Raw genomic sequence first — 20,914 nt, forward strand, 5'->3', positions numbered from 1 at the left:
GATGATGAGATACCCATACTGTTGAGAAACTGGGAACATTAACATTCAATTTTGATGTCGTATCTGTATGATTCATGTGTTTGGAAATTGTTGTACAAGTTCCAAAATTGTTTGCTTTCTTTCCAGAGGAATGTTGGAGTGATTACTAATTGAGTTTGAACTGCTAGAAAAAGGTAGAGAAGTGGTAACAAGGAATGATTATTGCTCAAAAATGCCTTTGACATAGACCATGCCTTTTTCACTCAACTGAAGCTCCTTTCTCATAAGCTCTACTTGTTGGTCATCTCCTTGAACAATAATCTCTGCAAGCTTTCCACCTTCTGCAACTATCATTTTGACCTTTATCTCCTCCCTTCTTGATGCTTTCACCCAGTAATATGCTCCTCTGCAGGTTTCACAACACCTTCACATTAGCTTCTCAGGTACTCTCAATTGTCATGTTTCTCAATCTCAATTTGGATCTGAGAACCAACTAATTCATTTTGTTTCTACTTCAAAAAGTTGATTAATACTTTTTGGTTCTAATGGATATTTTTAAAATCTCTGTGTTTTGTATTTTACTCTCTACTTCTGGAATCCTAGTTTTTTTTTTTTAATTATATAAAAAAACAGATAGAAACAGATAGATTTTGAATTTGATAGTTGTTGAAGTTTTGTTGTACTTCTAAATTGGTAACAGGGACCTTTAGGATATAATAATTTTTAATTATTGTAGTTTAAAGTTTGTAATGATTTGATCCAATTAAATCTTTTATATAATAAAAATTGACACTTAATTTTAAGTTATTATATACTAAAATTTAGAGATTAAATTGTTACCGTACATGATTAAATCGTGTAATAGTATAGGGACTAAAAAGTATTTCTCAACTTAAAAGTTGATTTTTTTTTTTAATTATTATTATTTTTTACGGAAGTTACTTGAACTTCTAAACATTACCGGGTCAGGATTCTGGTTTTTTTCCTAATCTTTACAAAATGATTATAAACAGTCGGTAGAAAATGTGGCAGTACAATTTAGATCTTGGTGACCTTGCAATTTGTTTTAAAGTTTAAAGATTAAAATGAAATTTTAAGAACTAAACAAAGTCTTACCCAAACTTAGTAGAATTTATTCCTATATTGTAAAATGTAATTCTATATACGGTATTTGTTTATCATATTTTAAATGTTTTTAATATTGAGTTTAGGATTAGATTATGAACTTGATCCTTGGAGGTCCATTAAACGATCCAAACCCACCAAAATAGGGCCTGGAAAAGCTTAAGTTTGAGGCCCATTATAATTTGGGCCAGAAGCCCAAAGTGATCCAAAACTGAGTCCATCGATGAGTTGCAGAACTTACGCTAGGGGACTGAGGCTGCTAATCCAGAACCAGTTGTTGCCGAAATCTGGAAAAGTTATGGTGAGGACGAGGGCGACGCTGGCCAGGCTAATGCAAGTACAGAATGTCAGCAATGCCGCTTGGCCTCGACTCGGCACCATCGCTCCTTCAAATCTTCACATCAATCAAAACCTTCGCTTCGTTAGTTGTTAGGTAATTTCTTCTTCGCCATTAAACTGAAGATGATGAACAACACTCACAAAATAATCTATGAGAATCGGGTTACGTACGTTATGGTTTCGCCTCTGTCCGTGACTTGGAAGTTGTTGCGAGTGAAGAATGACAAGATCTCTCCGGCGATCTGGCTCGGCGCCTTCTTCGATTCTCCTTCGGCGACGAATGTCTTCTTCACAACCTAAAACCGATGCGAATGCGATTCGTAATTCAATCCATTACCGATGGAAACAGAGCCAGAGCCAGAGCCAGAGCGAGGAATTGAAATTGAAATTGAAATTGTATGTGGATTAAGAGAACCTTGGATTTGACGGATCGCTTGATGAGTGACCACAAGCCAGGGACGGAGATGACGAAGAGGCCGAGAGAAGTGTAGTAGCTAGCCATGGAGTAGCCGACGGTGTCAGCGAGGAAGAAGGCGGAGTTGTGGTGGTCCAATTGGAGAGCGAGGAGCGGCTCCGCATTGACTCTCACCGTTACCGATCTCTGCGGCCTGACGAGAGTGCGAGGTCCGGGGAGGCATGACGGCGGAGGTAGGTCTCCGGTGGAGAAGGATTTAGGGGAAGGAAGAGGATGGAGGTGAGATGGTAGTAGCTTGGTTGCTGCCAAAGCCATAGGTGTCCGTCCGGCAGAGAAATGGAGAGTAAGTTTTTCTGAAGAAGAGGGACAGCCACATCCACAGCCACAGGCAGAAGACAGAAGAAAAGAAAAGGATAAAAAGGTTTGGTTTGTGAAGTGAGAGGTGGCTGACGCGGCTACCTCATCTTGTGGTTGCCGTTACCTTCCCACACAAAGGTAGGCTCGCTTCACTCGAGCCAACTCCAAACTCACTCACACGGTCTCTCTCTCTCCCTCCCTCCCTTTCTCTCTCTCTCTCTCTTTTTTTTTTTTGTTTTGGAAAAAAAATTTAGGGTTGGGTAAAGGGTTGGTATTAGGGTCAAAATTAGTATCGAGTAAAAAATAGTTAGGCGCGGCCATCATGGTTTGATCCTCTAAGTCATTTGCTATTTACATGAACCCTTATTGATCATTAAATCATATTATGATGGTTGAAAGTCAGAAACATTTATTTAGAAATCTATATCCAACCTTTTTCTATAATAATAGTTAAAGAAAATTAAGATAGAAAATTAAGATGAGGGATGAAGATGCAAGATGTAGGACAAATGAGAGTAGAACTTTTCTGAAAAAAAAAGAAAGAATAGGACTTTTAAATAACTATATGCGAGAGAATCACAATTTTTTTTACTCACGATTATTTGGTCGTACATAGTTGAACCTGAACGTGGATAGGAAAAATCATATTTACTGTAATTAATAGTAATAGCATGGAGGCATTTTGGAGTTTTGTTCCAATAATTTCAAGCATGCTTTTAGATCATGATTAATTACTTTTATCATCTATATGTCAAATGTACACCACTTATCTCATATCATTAGACAATTCTTAAAAATTATGTTTTTCCAACTGCTATAAAATTAAAGAAAAATTAACAAATATGTGGGTGTATATGTAAGCACATCATTTTTTTTATTAAAGCCACCAAGAGTGTTTGTTTTCGAGGACTTTTTTTCCTAAATTATAATTTACTAAAAAGTAAACAAATAAATTAGATTGGTTGGACCGTCAACGTGAGCATAATTAAAAAGAAGGCTACATTGACTCCAATTAATCTTACTAAACTAAACCACGAACAATCAAAAGGAATTGTCAACTTGAGTGAAATCCTCACTCTTACATGTTGTATTAAAAAAATCAAAAGAGAATTTCATAAATAATAATATATTTTTAACACGAACAAATTAAAGACTAAAAATATATTTTTTTATCATTCACTGTAAACTTAGATTCAATTGGGCTGTTAGAAAGAAAAAAAAAAAACTCAATTTGGTGTGAAGTCTTAGTAATACCAAATATCTATTATTCCTAGACTTTTTAAGAAAATAGATAAATAATATGAATACTACATTGATTTGCTTACATATTTAAACAATGATAATGAAAACTTTTAGTGATGTGAAAATTTTACCCTAGAAAGTACTTACATTCTAAGGATTTATAAAGTCAAATTTATTGTCTATCATTGTTATTAAAAGGTTTAGATCTCTTTTAATAAATACAATAGTCAGCCAAAATGTATCCAATCATTTTCTCAAAAGACTTCCAAATGGAGAATTTTTTAAAGTTTGACCTTTGAGGAACAAATAGAATACATCTCTATATTTATTAGATCAAATCTTCTCTCATTCACCATCTAATGTTTTAAATTGTATTAAAATACATCTTTGTATTAAATATAACATAAAAATTGAATAAGAAAAAGAATTCGATACTCCAATATTTTGATCGATAATATATGTATTGAATTATGTTCAAAATTTACTACAACATCATTTAAGAATAATGACACTAAAATAAACTAAAAATTAAACTATAAATTTAGTTTTGAACTTTGATACTTGCATCTATTTAGTTCTTAAACATTAAAAAGCTAAGTTATCATGGATCACGACTTTTAATTTTTAATTCTTATAAATCTATGTTGGGGACAATACATTTTAAAATTTTTTTTGGCTAGTTCATTAACATTTTATCTTATTAAACTAACCTATTTTCTTATGTACTACCATGCTCAATTGTCACTTTATCAGTTCCATTGAAATGCCACATAAACGTTCAAAGTAAGACTTGTTAGAACCAAAATTGAAGATGAAGAAAACCACAACTAAAGTTTAAAGATTAAATTTATAATTTAATCTAAAATAAATTTAAAATTTAAGGATAAAAAATAAATAAAATAGGTTAAATTACAAGTTCAGCCTCTAAAATTTAGAAAACAACTAGTATGTCTTAAATCAAATTTCACATATTAATAGGCTAAAAATCATTTTTGGTCCTGCACTCTCATTGAAAGATCGAGTTAGTCCCTAAATTTAGTTGGTAACAATTTAGTCACTCAGCTTTAGTATATAAAAGTTCAGTCCTTGTAGTTTAAAATTTGTAACAATTTAGTTATTGACATGAAAAATGTTGTTAGTGTTTGATGAGTTTTCTTATATATGTAACCGATAAAATGTGTTTATAAACTACAAAACCTAAATTATTACATAATAAAAATCAACACTTGATTTTGATGAGAATTTTCATATAAGGAACTAAATTGTTACAAAATTTGAACTATAGGTACATCCTAAATTGTTACATACTAAAGTTCACGAACTAAATTATTACAAATAATTTTGTGGCCATTAAAAAATAGATAATGATACCATAAATTTACTAAGTGTTTGAATAGTGTTTTGTTTGTCACTGTTTTTTTACATAAATTAATTTTTTACTTCATGCTATATATAACATGGAAATATACCCATAAAGTTTTTAGGAGTGAAAGAAAAGATAAAAATACCAAATAACCTTGTGTACGTTTCTTTTTTTTACTAAATGGTTACTAACAAAAATAAAAAAAATTAAATTGTAATCCATTTAGAAATATAAAGAGTTAAATGTAAGAGGAAATATAGGACTTTATAAGTATTAATATAAAAAAGCCAAATATTATATGTACCACAAAGATGGAGCCGAGCCGAGCCGAGCGGAGTCGATTGCAAAATCCTCACAAGTTAACGGTTCCGAACAACGTCTGATCTCTGTCTCTCTCTCTCTCTCTCTCTCTTCTTCTTCTTCTCTCTCTTCCAATGGGCATTGGGTCTCTGTTTCAGTGCCTCTCTTTGTCTCGAACTTCAGCCTCCACAGCACAAATATATCCCATAACTCCAAACCCTATCTCTCACTCCTTCCCCCTTCCCCTTCCCCTTCCCCTTCCTCTTTAGCTTCGCTTCATCACCGATTGCATTTTCTCCTCTTCTTCCCACAATTTCTCATCCATTTTTCACTCCCACTTTTTCCACTTGGGAACATCCGAGGTATGTTCTATTTCGCTTGCTAATCTCAATCTCTCTATTTCTTTCTCCTGCTCCGATTATTGGGTTTTTGTTTAAATTCTGGGTGGACTCCTTTTTCTTGTTGTTGTCGTTCTTCTTCTTCTTCAATTGCATTGCCATGCCTCTTATGGCGGCCCTCGTCCTTCTCTCTTGCTGCGGAATTGATTCTCTGTTGTGTGCTGAAAAAGAGGGAGGTGACTTTTGTTTTGTAATTTTCTAGGTTATTTTCATGGGGTTGTATTGTTTGGTGGTGTTTTTTTTTTAGTATTTTTGGTACTATGAATGATTATGCATGCTTTATGTATTGTTTCTAAGTGGAGGATGGAGGGCCCCCTGCTCCCTTGTGCAGCCTTTCGAGTTACATGCGTGGTCGATTTCTGTGTAGAATCGCTGTAACTGGGCACCATTTAATTAGCTAAAATTTGACTTCAATTGTTTATATACTCACCCTGGGGTTATAGACAATTGCATATCCAATGGTTGTTATTATTATTTTTTCTTTTTGGAACTGTTAAATCCATGGTTTTCTTGCAGAAAAGTGAATTTTAGAAATTTGAAGTTTCTCTCTATGTTTGTTCAAGTGAGTTTTTCTGTACTTAGTGTGTACTCAATACTTGTTTGGTGTATAACCATTTTGATTGACACGGCACATTAAAGTGATATATCATTTCTTTGCACTGAAAATTGGAAATTTCAGCGATCGTTAGATCAGGGGCTAGTGGCTGCCTGAAATTGGATGTTTCATTTTAGCAGTAAACTGAATTTTAAATAATGTTGTCAATTGAATTTATGTTTCTCTACTTAAGGTTGTCTATGGCTATAATATGTTATCTTTATGACATGCAATGTTACGCAAGCGTACTTAAATTATTAAAGAATGGTACGATTCCAGGAATGATTTTGAAGAAACTGTTCCCTATTCCTGAAATTAGTTTTTGGCGCTGGCTGCTGAGGCTTTATGATTTTACTATGTCGAAAAATTTATTAATTGATTCATTTCTTCAGGCCTCTCCAACAATCTCACTATGTGATAGTATGTTGATTTGCTGCAACTCATTTTGATACTTAACTAATGGCGGCCAATCAACGGAGGAAAAGATTGAGTTCTGCCAGTGTAGTTGGTCACAGTTCAAGAGAACTATATAGAGTGAAAAAAAAGAATGTTGCCTTGACACACAATGATGCAAAATTAAGTTCCCATATTACTCTGGAGTGGGATGGGAGTAAAAGAAGAGTTGTTCCTAAAAGGGAACAAGTTGGCATAAGTAGGAGAAATTTGAGACCATTTGTTGATTCGGTTTCTAACGAACACACTATCTTAGCTGACGTTTTTGATGTCCCTCATGAGATTTTTGAGTTGGAAAATTTATCAGAAGTCCTTTCACATGAGGTAGCTATATTTCTGTGGTTAGACCTTGTTATCTGTATTAAAGTTAAGTTACTACTTTCCCTTCTTTTTTGCTCATTTGGCCTTGAATTTATTACAGGTTTGGCAGACATATCTTTCAGAAAATGAAAGAAACAATCTGAGGAAGTTTCTTCCTGGAGGACAAGAAAATGAGACAGTTGTGGAAGCGTTGTTTTCTGGGGATAATTTTCATTTTGGAAATCCTCTTGTTAAATGGCAAGTATTTCCTTCCAAATTATTGATTTAATAATAGATTCCTAATTACAAAATTTTCCTTTCTTTGATATTTGCTTCTTATCGAAAAGAGAGAGAGGAGGGAAAAAAAGCACAGTGTGTCAGACCTTGGCAGGAACAAGGGTGATTCATGAATGGGCTGGTAAAGAAGAGCCTCAAATCATGGGTTCTTCTTTCAGTTTAATTTGTTTCAGATTCTGCTGATTAAAGTTTGGAATTTTGTTTCTCATCTTCTCTTCCATCATTTTGTGCTACGTATTACTTTATCTTTCCATCCAACTTAATTATATGGCAAGGGATAAATTTTGAGCGTGATAAAATTTCTTGTGAGGAATATTGATGGCTACGTAGTAACTGTCGTATTTATATGAATATGTACTTGCAGGGAGGCTTCACTTTGCTCTGGTGCCCTTCACCCTGATGCAGTTCTTCAGCATGAACAGTGCTTAAGGACAGATAAAAAAGCATACTCCCATGAGTTACAGAAGTACCATAACAAGTAAGAAGTGTACTTACTGTTCGATCTGTTAAATTTCCATTTATAACTTGATGATTTCAACAATGTTTTCTTAATTTTTTGAAATATCACTATTTTTTGAAATATCACTATTTTCTGTTTGCCTTTTAGTGGTGTTTACTTTAAATGAAGCATGCGGTTGCTAATATGAGTTCCTACTTTTTGCAGTATGATTGGATATCTGCAAAAACTGAAGGAAAGATGCACAAACTGCAAAGATCCGGAGAAGGAAATCATACATCAAACATGGAGGTTGATACCTTTTCGTTTTCCTTCTTTCACACTCATAATTTTAGACCTTTCTGCTCCTAATAGAGTTTGAAGATCAGCTTGGATACTATTCTTATTATTGCAATGAAGAAATTTATAGCTGACGTATAGAATTGCTTCAACTATTTCTCTTTTTAAAATAACTTTTTCCCGATTCATTACAAATTGAATGACCCTTTAGTGTTTAGTTTTTATAAAGGAATAATCTTTAAATACATATAGTTGATTTATCTTTGTAATTTTTCTTTATAGTCTTCCTCACATAACTTGAATTTTTGAGGATGGTCAAGGTTGGCATTTGATGATTAATTTTGAAATGGGAAAAAGTTAAAGTAGCAAACCTTTTAATTTAGACCCTGCCAGTTGTGTCAATTTAAACAGAATGCCAAAAATTTTCTTATCCGACTAAAAGGTGCAAGATATTTTGTCAATTTAAAATATATATAACCATGCATTTTTAGATCTTGTCAGTTTTATTCTGTCATCTCACGAATTAAAGTGCTTTCATAATATTTCTCGCTCTCTTTTGTTAAATTAGTGCTCCAATTGTCCTTTTCCTTTTTTTTTGGAGGGAGGGGTGGTTTGGGGAGATCTTTTATTTTATCGGGAAAGAAAATGTAATAAATACAGAATGCAAACTGTACTTTAAGCAGGTCAAGAAATGCAGAAAAGAGAGTCTCCACCCTAGTGAATGAGTCCAGATTTGACTATCACGAGGATGATGATACAGCTACATCAGAATCTGGTTCGTGGGGTTCAGAGGAGAAAGCATGTAGCAGTGATAACCAGACTTCTTTCATGAAGGGTAGAGTGTTTTCAGAAAGGTAACTTAGCATTCTGGAATATGCATGTGGAATGCTAACCCGTGTTTTATATAGGCCCCGTGTTTATGAATCATGCAGGAATGATGTCATAAAAATAGCTGCTTTGGATGAATCTAGTTATTGGTTCTTCATATAATTTTTATCCATATCTTTTATGAGTTAGTGGACACTTGTCTGGTCTATCCACCTTTCCTTTCAATTAGAGATAGGTTCTTTATGGTGTTACGATGGGTTTCTGCTCTAAGTTGTGAATAGGAAGTATAGGTGCACGTCATGTTCTCTTGAATAATCTGTATTTGGAAGTAATTTCTCAATATTCAATCGGGGTTGTTCAGGATGTGCAATAAAGGATACAAGCGAGACAGATGCAGAACTTCATCAACTGCTTTAGATGACATGCTCAACGTGGGAACGAGACCCGAGGACAAGTTACAAAAACGCAACTTACAGTGCAGTGATGGTTCCAAATATATGTCATATTGCAAGGTTAGGTGATGTTTTGTGACTTCATGTTGTATATAACCTTGGAGTAAATATACTACATACAACAGAATAGTATTTTTATGAAGCATGGACACATTAATTTGGGTTTCATGTTCTTGGTCAACACATTTGACACGTACACTTCGGCAGTTGTTGGACATGTGTCGGTAGCTTGTTAATCACAATAGATGTGTGTGAAAGACTTGTTAAATAAATTGGATACATGTCAGACTCTTGTTGTATATGTGTTGAACACTCTTTTAGCATAATAGACATGCATTAGAGGCTTGTAAACATAAGTTGAAGAATTTCTGAACACTTGAACTGAAGTGTTCAAACATTTACTTGTATTTTTTGCTCAAAATATCAACCTTGTTTCTTTTAGATGTATAGATATTTTCGTATTTTCTTGGAAATTGTACAGTTTACAGCCTCCTCTTGAAGTGATCTTTCTTCATAGGAATTTTTGTAATTTTTCTACAACTAATTTGGATTCGGGTCTTCTTATATAATTTTGGTCTGCCTTTTTGGGATCTCTTACTCTTCTGATGTAGGACCCTGTTTTATCATTTATCTATGTTATGACGTTATCTGTTTCCTATGAAAAGAAGAAAAGATTAGAGTGTTTAGAGTGTTTGTTTGTTTAGTTCCCTCGAGTTTCTTTAGCTTTCTTATCCACCCACCAACCACACACACGAAAAAGAGACTTTTGTTCTATTTTTAAATAAAAAATTCATCTTATGTAAACCAAGTTTGATTTCTGAATGTTGACTTTAAGCAATAATATAAATTTGCTGAATAATATATTGGAGAGGGTGTGGAACTCTGTTGTCAGTAGATATTGAAATTAGGAAATATCATTTTCATGTTGGTCAGAGGGATTTAAATGGTTGGGTGAGTGATTTTGAGGTAGAATAAAGGAATGCTGGGAAGTAGTGTTTTCTGAGTTGTGAGTGAGAAATATCACTTGAATAATTTAAATTGTATACCTTAAATTGGGAATTGACATCATATATATAAGCTTAAGTTGGGGTTCTCGTGACTAGAAAATGCAAGATGTAGGATGTCCAGAGGTCATGGGACGTGGGACATGAGTCCTTATCTTCCTTCCAAAGGTATGCTTGTCTGGGGATGCGGTTAAGAAGAGAATGTGGTTGATGACTTCTTAAACCAATCAGTTGTGAAGACATAGTTGTAGCCAACCTAGTTTTAGATGTGTTGAGATGGATGGGTTTCTGGGTCTCCGAGTGCCCGCTTGCTTCGCTTGGCTTGACACGTCTTTACTATGAGGAAGCAAGGATAGATTTCTCACATGTGGTTTCAAAGTTTGTCTGAGTTGAGAGGACTGAGACTTGGAAGTCTCATCCGTGCAAGACAACTATGTTAGGTGTCATGGATTTTGGCCCATACATATATTTGATTTTTTTCACTCGGCAATACTCTTCCTGCAGCTTCATTGTTCTTGTCATTAGGATTTATTACTCGAGTATCTTCAACCTTTGGTTTGAGAAAGTTAGCGAAGTTATAATGCATCTCTTGTTTACACATTTCAGATCAGTAAGAAGCAGCATGACCTCGTGAAGAACATGAAGCAATCAGGATCCCTCCACCAAGTTTTAGGTGACATCAAAGCTTTTAATGTACAGCCATACGAAGTATTTGTAGAGGAAGAACGGAAGAAGTTGCATGAGCACTGGTGAGAGCATATGTAAAGTAACACTTTTACATTTATACTAAATATCAAGCTTCATTCGTCTCGCTCATATCATAGTTTCTTGGCACAGGTTGCAATTATCAAAAGTTCATCTCCCAGTTGCATATGCAAATTGGAGAGAGACTCATTTACAGAGACGGCAAATAACCAAGGCCTTGGAGCAAGATCTGAAAGATAGACAAACATTACTGATGGTGCTTAACAATTCTGCTTCTGTTCTTTATTCTCTTTCATTTATTTTCTTTTCTTTCCTGAAGTCTTTGGCCATCGTCATATGAAATCTAGCTAGTTCTTAATTTATCAGTATTTTTTCCGGTTCCTTCTGCGGCATTGTCTTTTTAACATCTTGACCTGTAATTGAGGGTTTAGGATGTGGACACTGAAAGCCATGATAGCATGCGCCAAGAACAAATGGATACTGAAGAAGCGGATCAAATGGATATGAGCCGTACAACCAGTGAATCTGTTGAAAAATCTATTTCTGGCTCCCAAAGTAGTCCGTCTTCAGAGCAGGTTAATGGGGAGCCGGAGATTGACAGCAATTTGGATCCTGAAAGCCACAACACCCCAAATTCTGGTGATACTCATCTTGAAGAGTCTGAAATATCAAGAAACTTGAATGCTTTAGATTGCTCGGTCAGCCAGGGAGAGGCCCTGCATTCTATTGGTGATGTTCGCTCAGGACCAAGCATGCCAAAGAATTACTACAGCTCCACAACCGGCCATGATTATGCATCTATCAATAATTTGTCTCTTGCAAATTCTCATGCCGATGAAGAGCTAAAAACTCAAGTTTTCGATATTGAATCTGACTTGTCTGTCAGTGACATTAGTAAAAATTTGTTGCCTAGACGATCAGATGACGGCACTTTTGTGAAATCTGGCTTACATAGCAGAGATATTGGGAAAATTTTGTTGCCTAGACAATCAGATAATGGCACTTTTGTGGAACCAGATTTGCATGGCAGAGATATTGGCAAAAATTTGTTGCCTAGACAATCAGATAATGGTACTTTTGTGGAAACAGATTTGCATGGGAGAGATATTGGCAAAAATTTGTTGCCTAGACAATCTGATGATGGCACCTTTGGTTCTTATGAAACCCAAGGTAAAGATGGGTTACTTCACTCTGTGTTCAAGACACAAGGAGCGCTGCCCTTCCATCACAAGGAGAGGCACTCAGGTTTAGATTTCCAGCCATCAAACAATGACTTGATAGAAGAGAGTCAGTATTCTAGACATTTCCGGGAGCAGCCAGATTTATCCATGCCTTTGCCGCAACGAGGAAAGGAAGATGAGCAAGTTTACATGCAACATGGTGGTGTTCCTGAGAATATTTTTCCTGATGGCAACAGGTATTTGATCCCGGCACAGCAACAGTTGACCACAGTTGGAATGCAGGATTGGGCTGTCAATGCAGTTCGCATGTCTTCCCATATCCATTCTCATCCCATAAATGGTGCAAGTTTATTAGGCGAGAACTGGTTTTCGGGCGAACATCAAGTCCGTGGCGGGTTCACAGGGTCTGATAGCGTCATGGTCCCAAACCAGAGCATTGGTAGTGGAAGCATCAGCACAGATCAAACCTTATTCAGTGTTCTCTCTCAAGGCAATCAATTCCGCTCCCCTTTCTATGCAATGGGGTCAAATGGGCAATTCATTTCATCAAGGAACTACGGCATGCTGCGTGAAGGAAATCCCATGATCGGCAACATCCTACCTGAAGCATCCAATCCTCTCGACTACTTGGGGGGAGGGCATGAAATAGCATCCCAGGGTATGGGCTGGGTAGGAATGAGGCATCAGAATTCCAATTTGACTGATCCAATGGAGAAACCATATTTGAGATCATGGAATCAATGAGGAGAAATCTGTGGGAGAGACAGGGCCATGAGTTTGGCTTCAGTTGGAGCCTAAGATTTTCATTAGAAAGAGGAAGAAAAAGAAACAAATTGTGGAAGTTTGAAAGAGTGGTAGGCTGTTATACATAATACCAAATTCATCATACAAGAAGAGAAGCAAACCCAACACCATGTATATATCTAGATGTTAGATGGGCAGCTGAAACTGAAAGAGAAGAAGAAATTTTCAAGTTCCAGGCAAAAGTGCTTTTTCCTGGTAAGGTAAATTTTTGTAGCTTGTTCTTTTATCTTAACACTTCTCCTCTCTATTTTGTTTGTTACTTAGAAAGATATTTCAATAATTTTGGAGGCTACAAAGCCATCTGAGGCCAAAATGCTTTAAAGCCATGATTCTCCTCATTGTTTCCTTTTTATTTACCGTTAAGTTGATTGGTTTCCATGTGAGGTGATGTTAACAACTGCAGCCAGGTGAAATGAGTTCTATTTTGCTTGGTTTCAACTTTCAACCACTTGGTGAGAGGATCGATTCATGTATTGGTATTCATTTTTTTTTTTTGTTTTTGTTTTTCCGACAATAGTACATTAAATATGTGAGGGGAGGAAAGTCGAATTTACTATCGAGTGGGGATATTAATATCTAACTACTTTAAATTCGAGTGGGGATCAAGATTTGATAGATGTTTTAGAGTGCGTTATGTTGGTTATTTAAGAAATAGAAATATGAAAACAAGGTTATTTAATAAATAGAAATATGAAAACAAGATATTCAATGGGAAAATAATTGTATTTCATGTTTTTATTATTTTTGAATTTATGTTTGGTAGTATATCTAGAAATTGAATCCCAATTTAAAAACTTGTTTGAGGTGTATTTTGTAATATATTTGTAAATGGTAGTTATCAAATATTACGTTCAATCTAAAATATTAATTAATTTATTAAGATATATGTTATAAATTTTGTTTAATTATTATTTTATAATATTATATAATTTATAATATATTATATTTTATATGTTCTAATGTAACAAGAAATTGGATTCTTATCGAAGTATTTTGCATTTTAAATTTTCAAATTTAAAATCTGAAGCAAACCTGAACTACTTAGTGGTAATTGTTGTACCAATAAGCAAAAAAGGATTGTATAAATATGCCTTTATTTATACAAATTTACTGATTTTTTTTTTCAAATTTACTAAAAAAAATTTTGTTTTGAAATTCTATTATTGTTATTATTTTTGCTTATGTATGCCTTCTCACATAGACCTTTTTATACTATTATACGATAATCTTCAAGTTGTAGGTTTATTTTCTAATTATAAAAGTGAAATACGATTTTATTTTTAATTTTGTAATCTAATTTTCAACTCTCGTTTCTATATAATTGAAGCGGGAATGATATTTCATCCATGAAATGTTATTGAAGCTCCTGCAAGTTTGTTAAACGTATGATGATTGGATTATGATGAGTAACTAGCTAGAGGACCATTAGATGGATGTTCTTAAATGTTTATAAGTACATGACCACCAATAAAGCAAAACAATAATATTTAGATACTTTTCGATACCTACTTTAAGTACTTATCTCGCTATTTATTCTATTTTCTCTCTCTTCTTTATTTCTCCATTTATGCATTCATTTTTTTTTTGGTTAAGCGATCAGTAGAAAATACCTATCGATAAACACCTCAATATTATTTGGTGTGTTTCTGGAAGTCTCACTTGTCATCATTTACTGAAAAGAAAATGGCCAAATGTCATGCACTTTTTACTGCACCACTCTGTGAAAGGCAAATTCATTTATGCAGATTTGTGGTCCCTTTTCCTTGATTACTCTGCTCATTTGTTTGTTAGAATAATAATAATAATAACAAAAGCAATTAAATAAGAGAAAAGTGAAAAAAATAACCAAAAAAAAAAAAAACACAATGAACCAAATAGGCAGTTATAAATGCCCCTTTCAAACTTATAAAATCATTACAGTTACAATCGAGGATTGTTCCAATCAAACTCTAAACTTTAAAATGACTTTTAATCTATGAGGTTGTTGGAATCGTACTCTCAAACTTATAAAACTATTACAATTAAATTCAACCACGATTTTAGTTACAATAGTCGGGTCCGATTGCAACAATTTTTAGATAATCGAAAGTTTGAGAGTATAATTCTAACAAGTGTTGTGTGAGAGTAAATTTCATTTAAGCTAGAGATGTTAGAAAACGAACCTGGGAGAAAAAGAATTCATCTCAATATGTACGATGGTTGTAATGTAGGCAATGGCGCATGCTCATATGCTGTAGCCAAGGCAGCAACCAGTTTGATGTGTTAGTGATCCTAAAAGAATTTACAACTGTTTCAGTGTGTCGACGACCTGCTTCATCGACGGTCGAAGAGCGAGAATTTCAACCGTGCAACTCGATGCGAGCTTTAACATTCCGAGTAACTGTTCCTCTGGTCCCATTTCCCACAATTCAGGAGTGAAAAGCTCAGAAGAACGACCTTCCTTGATCAGCATCTTTGCCCATGTAACAATGTTAAACCCGTTCCCGAAGTCGGAGAAGGATCGATCGAGTGACCTTTTCCCGGAAAGCAATTCTAAGAGCACAACTCCGAAGCTATAAACATCGGCCTTGTCCGAGACCCTGCAAGTGGTAGCGTATTCTGGTGCAACATATCCAAATGTTCCAGCCACATCTGTTGTGGCATGAGTCTCTGAAACCTCAAGAAGCCTGGCCAACCCAAAATCTGATATGTATGTGTTGTGCTCTTCATCAAGAAGGATGTTGCTAGGCTTGATGTCTCTATGAACAATCCTCGGAACACACGAGTAATGCAGGTACGCAAGCGCCCTCGCTATGTCCAAAGCGATGTTGCGGATCACCGAGTGCTTTACGTGCTTGCAAGATTTTTCGTGGATGAATGTCTCGAGGTTCCCACCCGACAGGTAGTTGTAAACTAAGAACATTTCAGCCTCTCCGACGTAGTACCCGAGAAGTGTTACGAGGTTTTTGTGTCGTATTCTTCCCAAGGTTCGAATCTCTGCGTCGAATTGTTGAATGCCTCCTTGAAACCTACCAATGGACAGTCTCTTTACAGCAACCATGGAACCTGAGGGCAGTTCAGCCTTGTATGTTGACCCAAACCCACCGGTACCGATTAGATACCGAAGGCTGAAATTTTCGGTAGCTCGAACCACATTATCGTAACTCAGTTCGGCTGGAGCGTCCGAGAAAGTCACCATTAGTTTCTTCTTTAAACTATTTTGTCTACCAAGCCTTTTCTTTGCAAAGATGATAACAGCTATAATCAAGAGTATGCAAATTAGAGTTGAGGAAACAGCCACAGCGATTATCATGGACAAAAACTTTCTCCGTCTCTTCCACTTCTGAACGTCGAGAGGAACCGGAAGACCAGCCGGGGATTCGGAGTATGAATCCGGGCAAGGATGCAGAAACTCATTCCCTCTAAAGTAAATGCAGTCAATCATGTGCTGAATATGAGGAATGTGGCCAGAAAGGTTGTTAAAAGAGACATCCAATTTAGTGAGATGAGAAAGGGCAGAGAAAGAAGAGGGAATTTCCCCAGTTAACCTGTTATGATCGAGCAACAGAATCTCAAGTCTTGAAGCATATGCTAAGCTTTCAGGGATAACTCCTGTAAACGCGTTTCGGGACAGATCTAAACTCGTTAGAGAAGCCAACCGACCGAGTCGAGATGGAATCTCTCCAGTCAAGTTATTCCCTCCCAAAAGCATCCATTTTAAACTCTGCAACTTCCCCAACTGATCTGGTAAAACTCCAGACAATCTGTTCTCTCTCAAGTCGAGACGAAGAAGCATTCGCAAATCGCCAATTCTAGGTCCGATCGAGTTATCTAACTCATTACTTGCTGCCTCAAACTCCATCATCTGTTGACAATGGAGAAAGAATGCATCAGAAATCTCACCTGATACTAAGTTTGAACTCAAGTTAACCGAAACGCTCTTCAAATCATTACAGTTCGAGACCAGATCAATGGGGAGTGATCCATTGAACTGGTTGCTATTAAGCAACAGTATGTAAGAAAACTTTCGACCATTAGCCAGAAGCTCTTCTCCCACTTTGAATGAAGCTAATGAGCCACTGAAACTATTCCAGCTAAAATCATGGGCGATTGTGAGATTATCATTCAATCTCGAGAAATCCCAAACAGGAACATTGAAGTAAGCATTCCAATTGTCTTCCTCATCTAAGAAATTGGGAGCTGGTTCTTGTGGGATCATGCTCGTACAGAAACCGTCTTTCTCAAATCTCGGAAGAACACCAGAAATTTTGTTCTGGCTGACATTGAAATACGCCATACATGGAACTCGAAGCTGCGAAGGGAGATTACCTTGTAGCTTGTTTGAAGATAAATCCAGGTAAGTTAGATTCGAACACATCCCAATCGCTTCGGGTATGGTACCGGTGATGTAATTTTGCCCTAAATTGAGAATTCTGAGCGAGCATGAAGAACTCCAATTACTCGGCAATTCGCCATTAAAATTCGCTCTCGGTGCCCAAAAAACTCGCAGACTTGGAAGCAATAGCAACTCAGAAGGGATACCGCCATTGAAAGCGTTGAATTCCCCTCTTAAACTATCGTCGTCGGGAATGATATCGTTCAAGTTCGTCAACACGATCTGTGATAATTTCCGGCAATTGCCGAGCTCTTTAGGTATCGTATCGGTAAGGCTATTTCTAGAAACATCAAGAACTCTGAGTTCTGAAATTCTGCCGATCTCAGCCGGAATCCGACCCTCTAATATATTACCATCAAGCAACAAACTCCTCAGATTCCAACATTGCCCAATCTCCGCCGGAATGTTGTCAGTCAGAAAGTTATGCGAAAGCCTCAAATGATTCAAAACGCCACATCTATTATCGACAACTTGAATTCTACCAGACAGTTGATTATACGACAAATCAATCCGTTCTAATTTCATCGAACCGATCAATTTACTCGGTATCGAGCCCGAAAACGAGTTATCAGACAAATTAAGCAGGCGGAGAGATCGAAGATAACTTATCTGTCTCGGAATCTTTCCAGAGAAATTGTTCCCCTGAAGCTCAAGAACCTCCAACGACTGAAGCTTCCCAATGCTCCCCGGAATCTCCCCGCAGATCAGATTATCCGGAAGCGACAAAACTCGAAGTTCAGCAAGATCTCCAATCGCCGGATTCAGCGTCCCGGCGAGAACGGAATCACTTCCATTCATCTTCAGTTCAACAACTCTACCAGTAACACGGTCACAGGTAACTCCAAACCAATCGCAGTAAGAAACGGACAAATTCCAGCCACGAAGAACAGCGGAGGAGTCAAAACAAACAGAATCCTTAAACCTGAGGAGCGACATTGCATCGGCAGGAACGGAGGCGACGGCGCCGGAGAAAGCAAACGAGAGAGAAAAGAAAAAGAACCACGAGAGAGAAGAAGACATCGAGAAGAGACGTAGCTTCCGCAGGCGTACTTTCCGATGGCCGCCGGTTGAAAAATCCGGCGACAGAAAGAAAAACTCGTATGATGGAGAAACAGTAAAAGACGTCGCTCTCTGATTCGGTAAGGTGAATTGAATGATGAGAGAGTTCTTCGAAATTGGATTGGAAGAATGAATGAATATAAAAATGGAGAGAGAGGGAAAATTTTGGAGAGGGAACGAGTCGTCCGAGTTTGACTCAGTGAGTGACTCAGAAGAAGAACTGAAGAAGAAGAAGACAAAGGCGGGCGGCGTAAGGTAAGGGGATCGGGGACTGTACTCTACGTTGCGCTGTTCAATCACATGCATGTCTTTTTTATTATTATTTTTTAATGACAATTTTTATAAATGTTTGTTTTTTAATTTTTCGTAATGATAGAAAAAGAAAAATGTATTTAAAAAGTATCTAAAAATCATGTGATGGTAAAAGAAGAAAAAAATGGAAAATTATTATTATTATTATTATTATTATTTTAAAGGTTTAAATACTCTCTTGCTTTTTGGTTCATATATTTTTGTCAATTTGTAGAATTGTAATACAAGTTTATAGCTACATTTCGAGAAATTTAGTGAGTGAAGTGTCATGTTAAAATTCTGATCATAATAAATGAACCAAAAATGAAAATGAAGTGATCAAAATGATCGTTTATTTTAAAGTCTATGAACCAAAATGAATGTTTCGAAAGTATAAGGATTAAAATGAACAAAAGTTGAAAGTATAAAAAATAAAATAGACCTTTTGACAGTACGAGAACTAAAATAAACCAAAGTAAAAGTACATGAATCAAAAGAGTATTCAAATATTTTTTATAAAAATAAAATAAAATGATAATGATAATAATAGTGTCATGTAAATGTTTAAATTTTTGGTGTAGTTCAAATTATGTAGTTAAAATATTATAAAAGTATGAGCTAAACAATAAAATGTAAATATAGTCCAAATTAGCGCATCTAAATATAACTAAATTGATAAAACATCTATTACTTTTATTATAAAACAGTAACTCAACTCTCTGAAAAGAATGTTAAAATTAAAATATTTGTGATTTAGTGCATAGTATGATAAAAATTAATCTATGATGGTTACTATCGATCCATATTTAAGTTAATTATTGATTTCTATTTTGTTTTTTTATAGGAAAATTGTAGATTTATATAAACCAATGATGATTACCTAAAATAGAAGCATATTGATTATTACTATTAAAGTTAACAGATAATTTTTTTTAAGTGTTATATTTGAAATTATTTGTTAAAACTAATATATTTGTAATGAAGTACTTATTTGTAAATATTAAAAAAAGAAAAAAAAACGCTACCTGTCAAATTTCTTTAAAATTATTGTTCATTTAAAATCCTATTAAAAAATTCATAGTTTTTTCATGACACAAATAACATAAGTTGTTTTGAAAATAGTTTCTTGTACAAGTAAACTAAAAAAAAAAGGTAAGAAAATATCATTACAATTACATTAGACTAACTAAAAACTACTTTTTGTGACATTTTTACGAAAAAAAGTAACCATATTTTTATAAATACATATTTATTTAATGTCATTTAATATAATTTTTCTAAAAAAAATAATTATTGGTGCATTTTTTTTAATTGAATTTTTGTTTTGAAAATAGTATTTAGCTATGTGGGAATGGTTCTAGTTTAAAGTAAATTAATTTCCAAATGAAACATTGCCACCTTTTCGGAGCGTCACTTAAAAATTTGAAATTTAAATTTTTGTTGATTTTATTCTCTTTTTTTTTCCTCCTAATATCAATAGAAAAAACATTTCAATTAAAAGAGATATTTTTGGAACTAATCTTAAGTTGCCTGACAGCTACGGGGTTAAAATTCAATGAAGTTTCTATTGAAATGTTATTGTAGAAATAAAAAATAATATATATATATATATATATTCTTTTTTTTATGTGATTTTTTTTTTTAACTCTTATGACGCTAACTATGAAACTTTCTTTTGTTGACTACAAAAGAGAAGATACAAGTCTTTATTTAAAATTAAGTAAAGATAATTTACAAGTAGGATGTACAATTTACTTGATACAAGTAAATTTATAAATAAAATATATAATTTAATACATCCTGCTCCAACATACGTAGAAACTTATTATTATTATTATTATTATTACAAGGGAAAGAGTCAACCATGACGGTTGGGAGGAGCTTGAATGCATGCTCCACGAAGGTGGAATTTTATTAACATGTTTAAATTTAGTATATAGGTTAAAATACTATTTGATCCCTGTACTTTCAGTTTGAGTTCATTTTAGTCCTCTACTCTTAAAATATTTATTTTAGTCTCTATACTTTTTTAAATGATTCATTATAGTCCTGCTGTTAATTGTTAAATATTTAACAGGTCAATGACGTGTCATGATTTTTTTTCTTTAACGCATTCTACTTCTCTCCTAGACTCACGAAATATCGTCTGCAATTCTACTTCATCATTGTTTCTCTATCTTCATCTCTACAAGGATTTGATTTCTTTCGAATCTCCACTTTCATTAAAAGAAAAAACTCGGATGACCTCCCTATGTGTTTTTGAAATTTCCTCAGGGGCACAGGGTGGAGATCGCCTGTTTGGGTCTAAAACTCCGG

At 35.0% G+C, this 20,914-nt stretch overlaps 3 protein-coding genes across 3 annotated transcripts; 1 reads left to right on the plus strand and 2 right to left on the minus strand.

Moving 5' to 3' along the window:
• Positions 1 to 19: 19 nt before the first annotated feature.
• Positions 20 to 2,262, minus strand: CCB1 (cofactor assembly of complex C). Its single transcript, XM_022285783.2, has 4 exons — positions 1,859 to 2,262; positions 1,615 to 1,739; positions 1,346 to 1,498; positions 20 to 385 (listed from the first exon to the last, which is right to left on the minus strand). Exons 1-4 carry the CDS (start codon positions 2,171 to 2,173, stop codon positions 199 to 201), a joined length of 780 nt encoding a protein of 259 aa, XP_022141475.1. The 5' UTR covers positions 2,174 to 2,262; the 3' UTR covers positions 20 to 198.
• Positions 2,263 to 5,225: 2,963 nt separating this feature from the next.
• Positions 5,226 to 13,211, plus strand: LOC111011835 (nuclear factor kappa-B-binding protein). Its single transcript, XM_088123084.1, has 10 exons — positions 5,226 to 5,482; positions 6,506 to 6,890; positions 6,988 to 7,128; positions 7,532 to 7,641; positions 7,828 to 7,911; positions 8,583 to 8,753; positions 9,089 to 9,239; positions 10,790 to 10,932; positions 11,021 to 11,144; positions 11,320 to 13,211. Exons 2-10 carry the CDS (start codon positions 6,573 to 6,575, stop codon positions 12,811 to 12,813), a joined length of 2,736 nt encoding a protein of 911 aa, XP_087979210.1. The 5' UTR covers positions 5,226 to 5,482; positions 6,506 to 6,572; the 3' UTR covers positions 12,814 to 13,211.
• A 1,528-nt stretch (positions 13,212 to 14,739) lies between these two features.
• Positions 14,740 to 18,595, minus strand: LOC111011953 (LRR receptor-like serine/threonine-protein kinase RPK2). The gene has a single exon (XM_022285957.2). It carries the CDS (start codon positions 18,266 to 18,268, stop codon positions 15,155 to 15,157), a length of 3,114 nt encoding a protein of 1,037 aa, XP_022141649.1. The 5' UTR covers positions 18,269 to 18,595; the 3' UTR covers positions 14,740 to 15,154.
• Positions 18,596 to 20,914: the final 2,319 nt, after the last annotated feature.

The sequence above is a fragment of the Momordica charantia genome (assembly GCF_013281855.1).
Source record: "Momordica charantia cultivar OHB3-1 chromosome 4 unlocalized genomic scaffold, Mcharantia_2.0 BLBB01000004.1, whole genome shotgun sequence".
In the NCBI taxonomy this organism is placed as follows: Eukaryota; Viridiplantae; Streptophyta; class Magnoliopsida; order Cucurbitales; family Cucurbitaceae; genus Momordica; species Momordica charantia.

Bases quoted from the DNA above. Each gene is read 5' to 3' on its own strand.
- LOC111011953 (XM_022285957.2), bottom strand. From the start codon at position 18,268: ATGTCTTCTTCTCTCTCGTGGTTCTTTTTCTTTTCTCTCTCGTTTGCT.
- LOC111011835 (XM_088123084.1), top strand. From the start codon at position 6,573: ATGGCGGCCAATCAACGGAGGAAAAGATTGAGTTCTGCCAGTGTAGTT. The intron at 6,891-6,987 runs GTAGCTATATTT...AATTTATTACAG, and splicing joins CAGAAGTCCTTTCACATGAG to GTTTGGCAGACATATCTTTC. The intron at 8,754-9,088 runs GTAACTTAGCAT...GGGGTTGTTCAG, and splicing joins GGTAGAGTGTTTTCAGAAAG to GATGTGCAATAAAGGATACA.
- CCB1 (XM_022285783.2), bottom strand. From the start codon at position 2,173: ATGGCTTTGGCAGCAACCAAGCTACTACCATCTCACCTCCATCCTCTT. The intron at 1,740-1,858 runs GTTCTCTTAATC...CATCGGTTTTAG, and splicing joins AGCGATCCGTCAAATCCAAG to GTTGTGAAGAAGACATTCGT. The intron at 1,499-1,614 runs GTACGTAACCCG...ATTGATGTGAAG, and splicing joins GACAGAGGCGAAACCATAAC to ATTTGAAGGAGCGATGGTGC.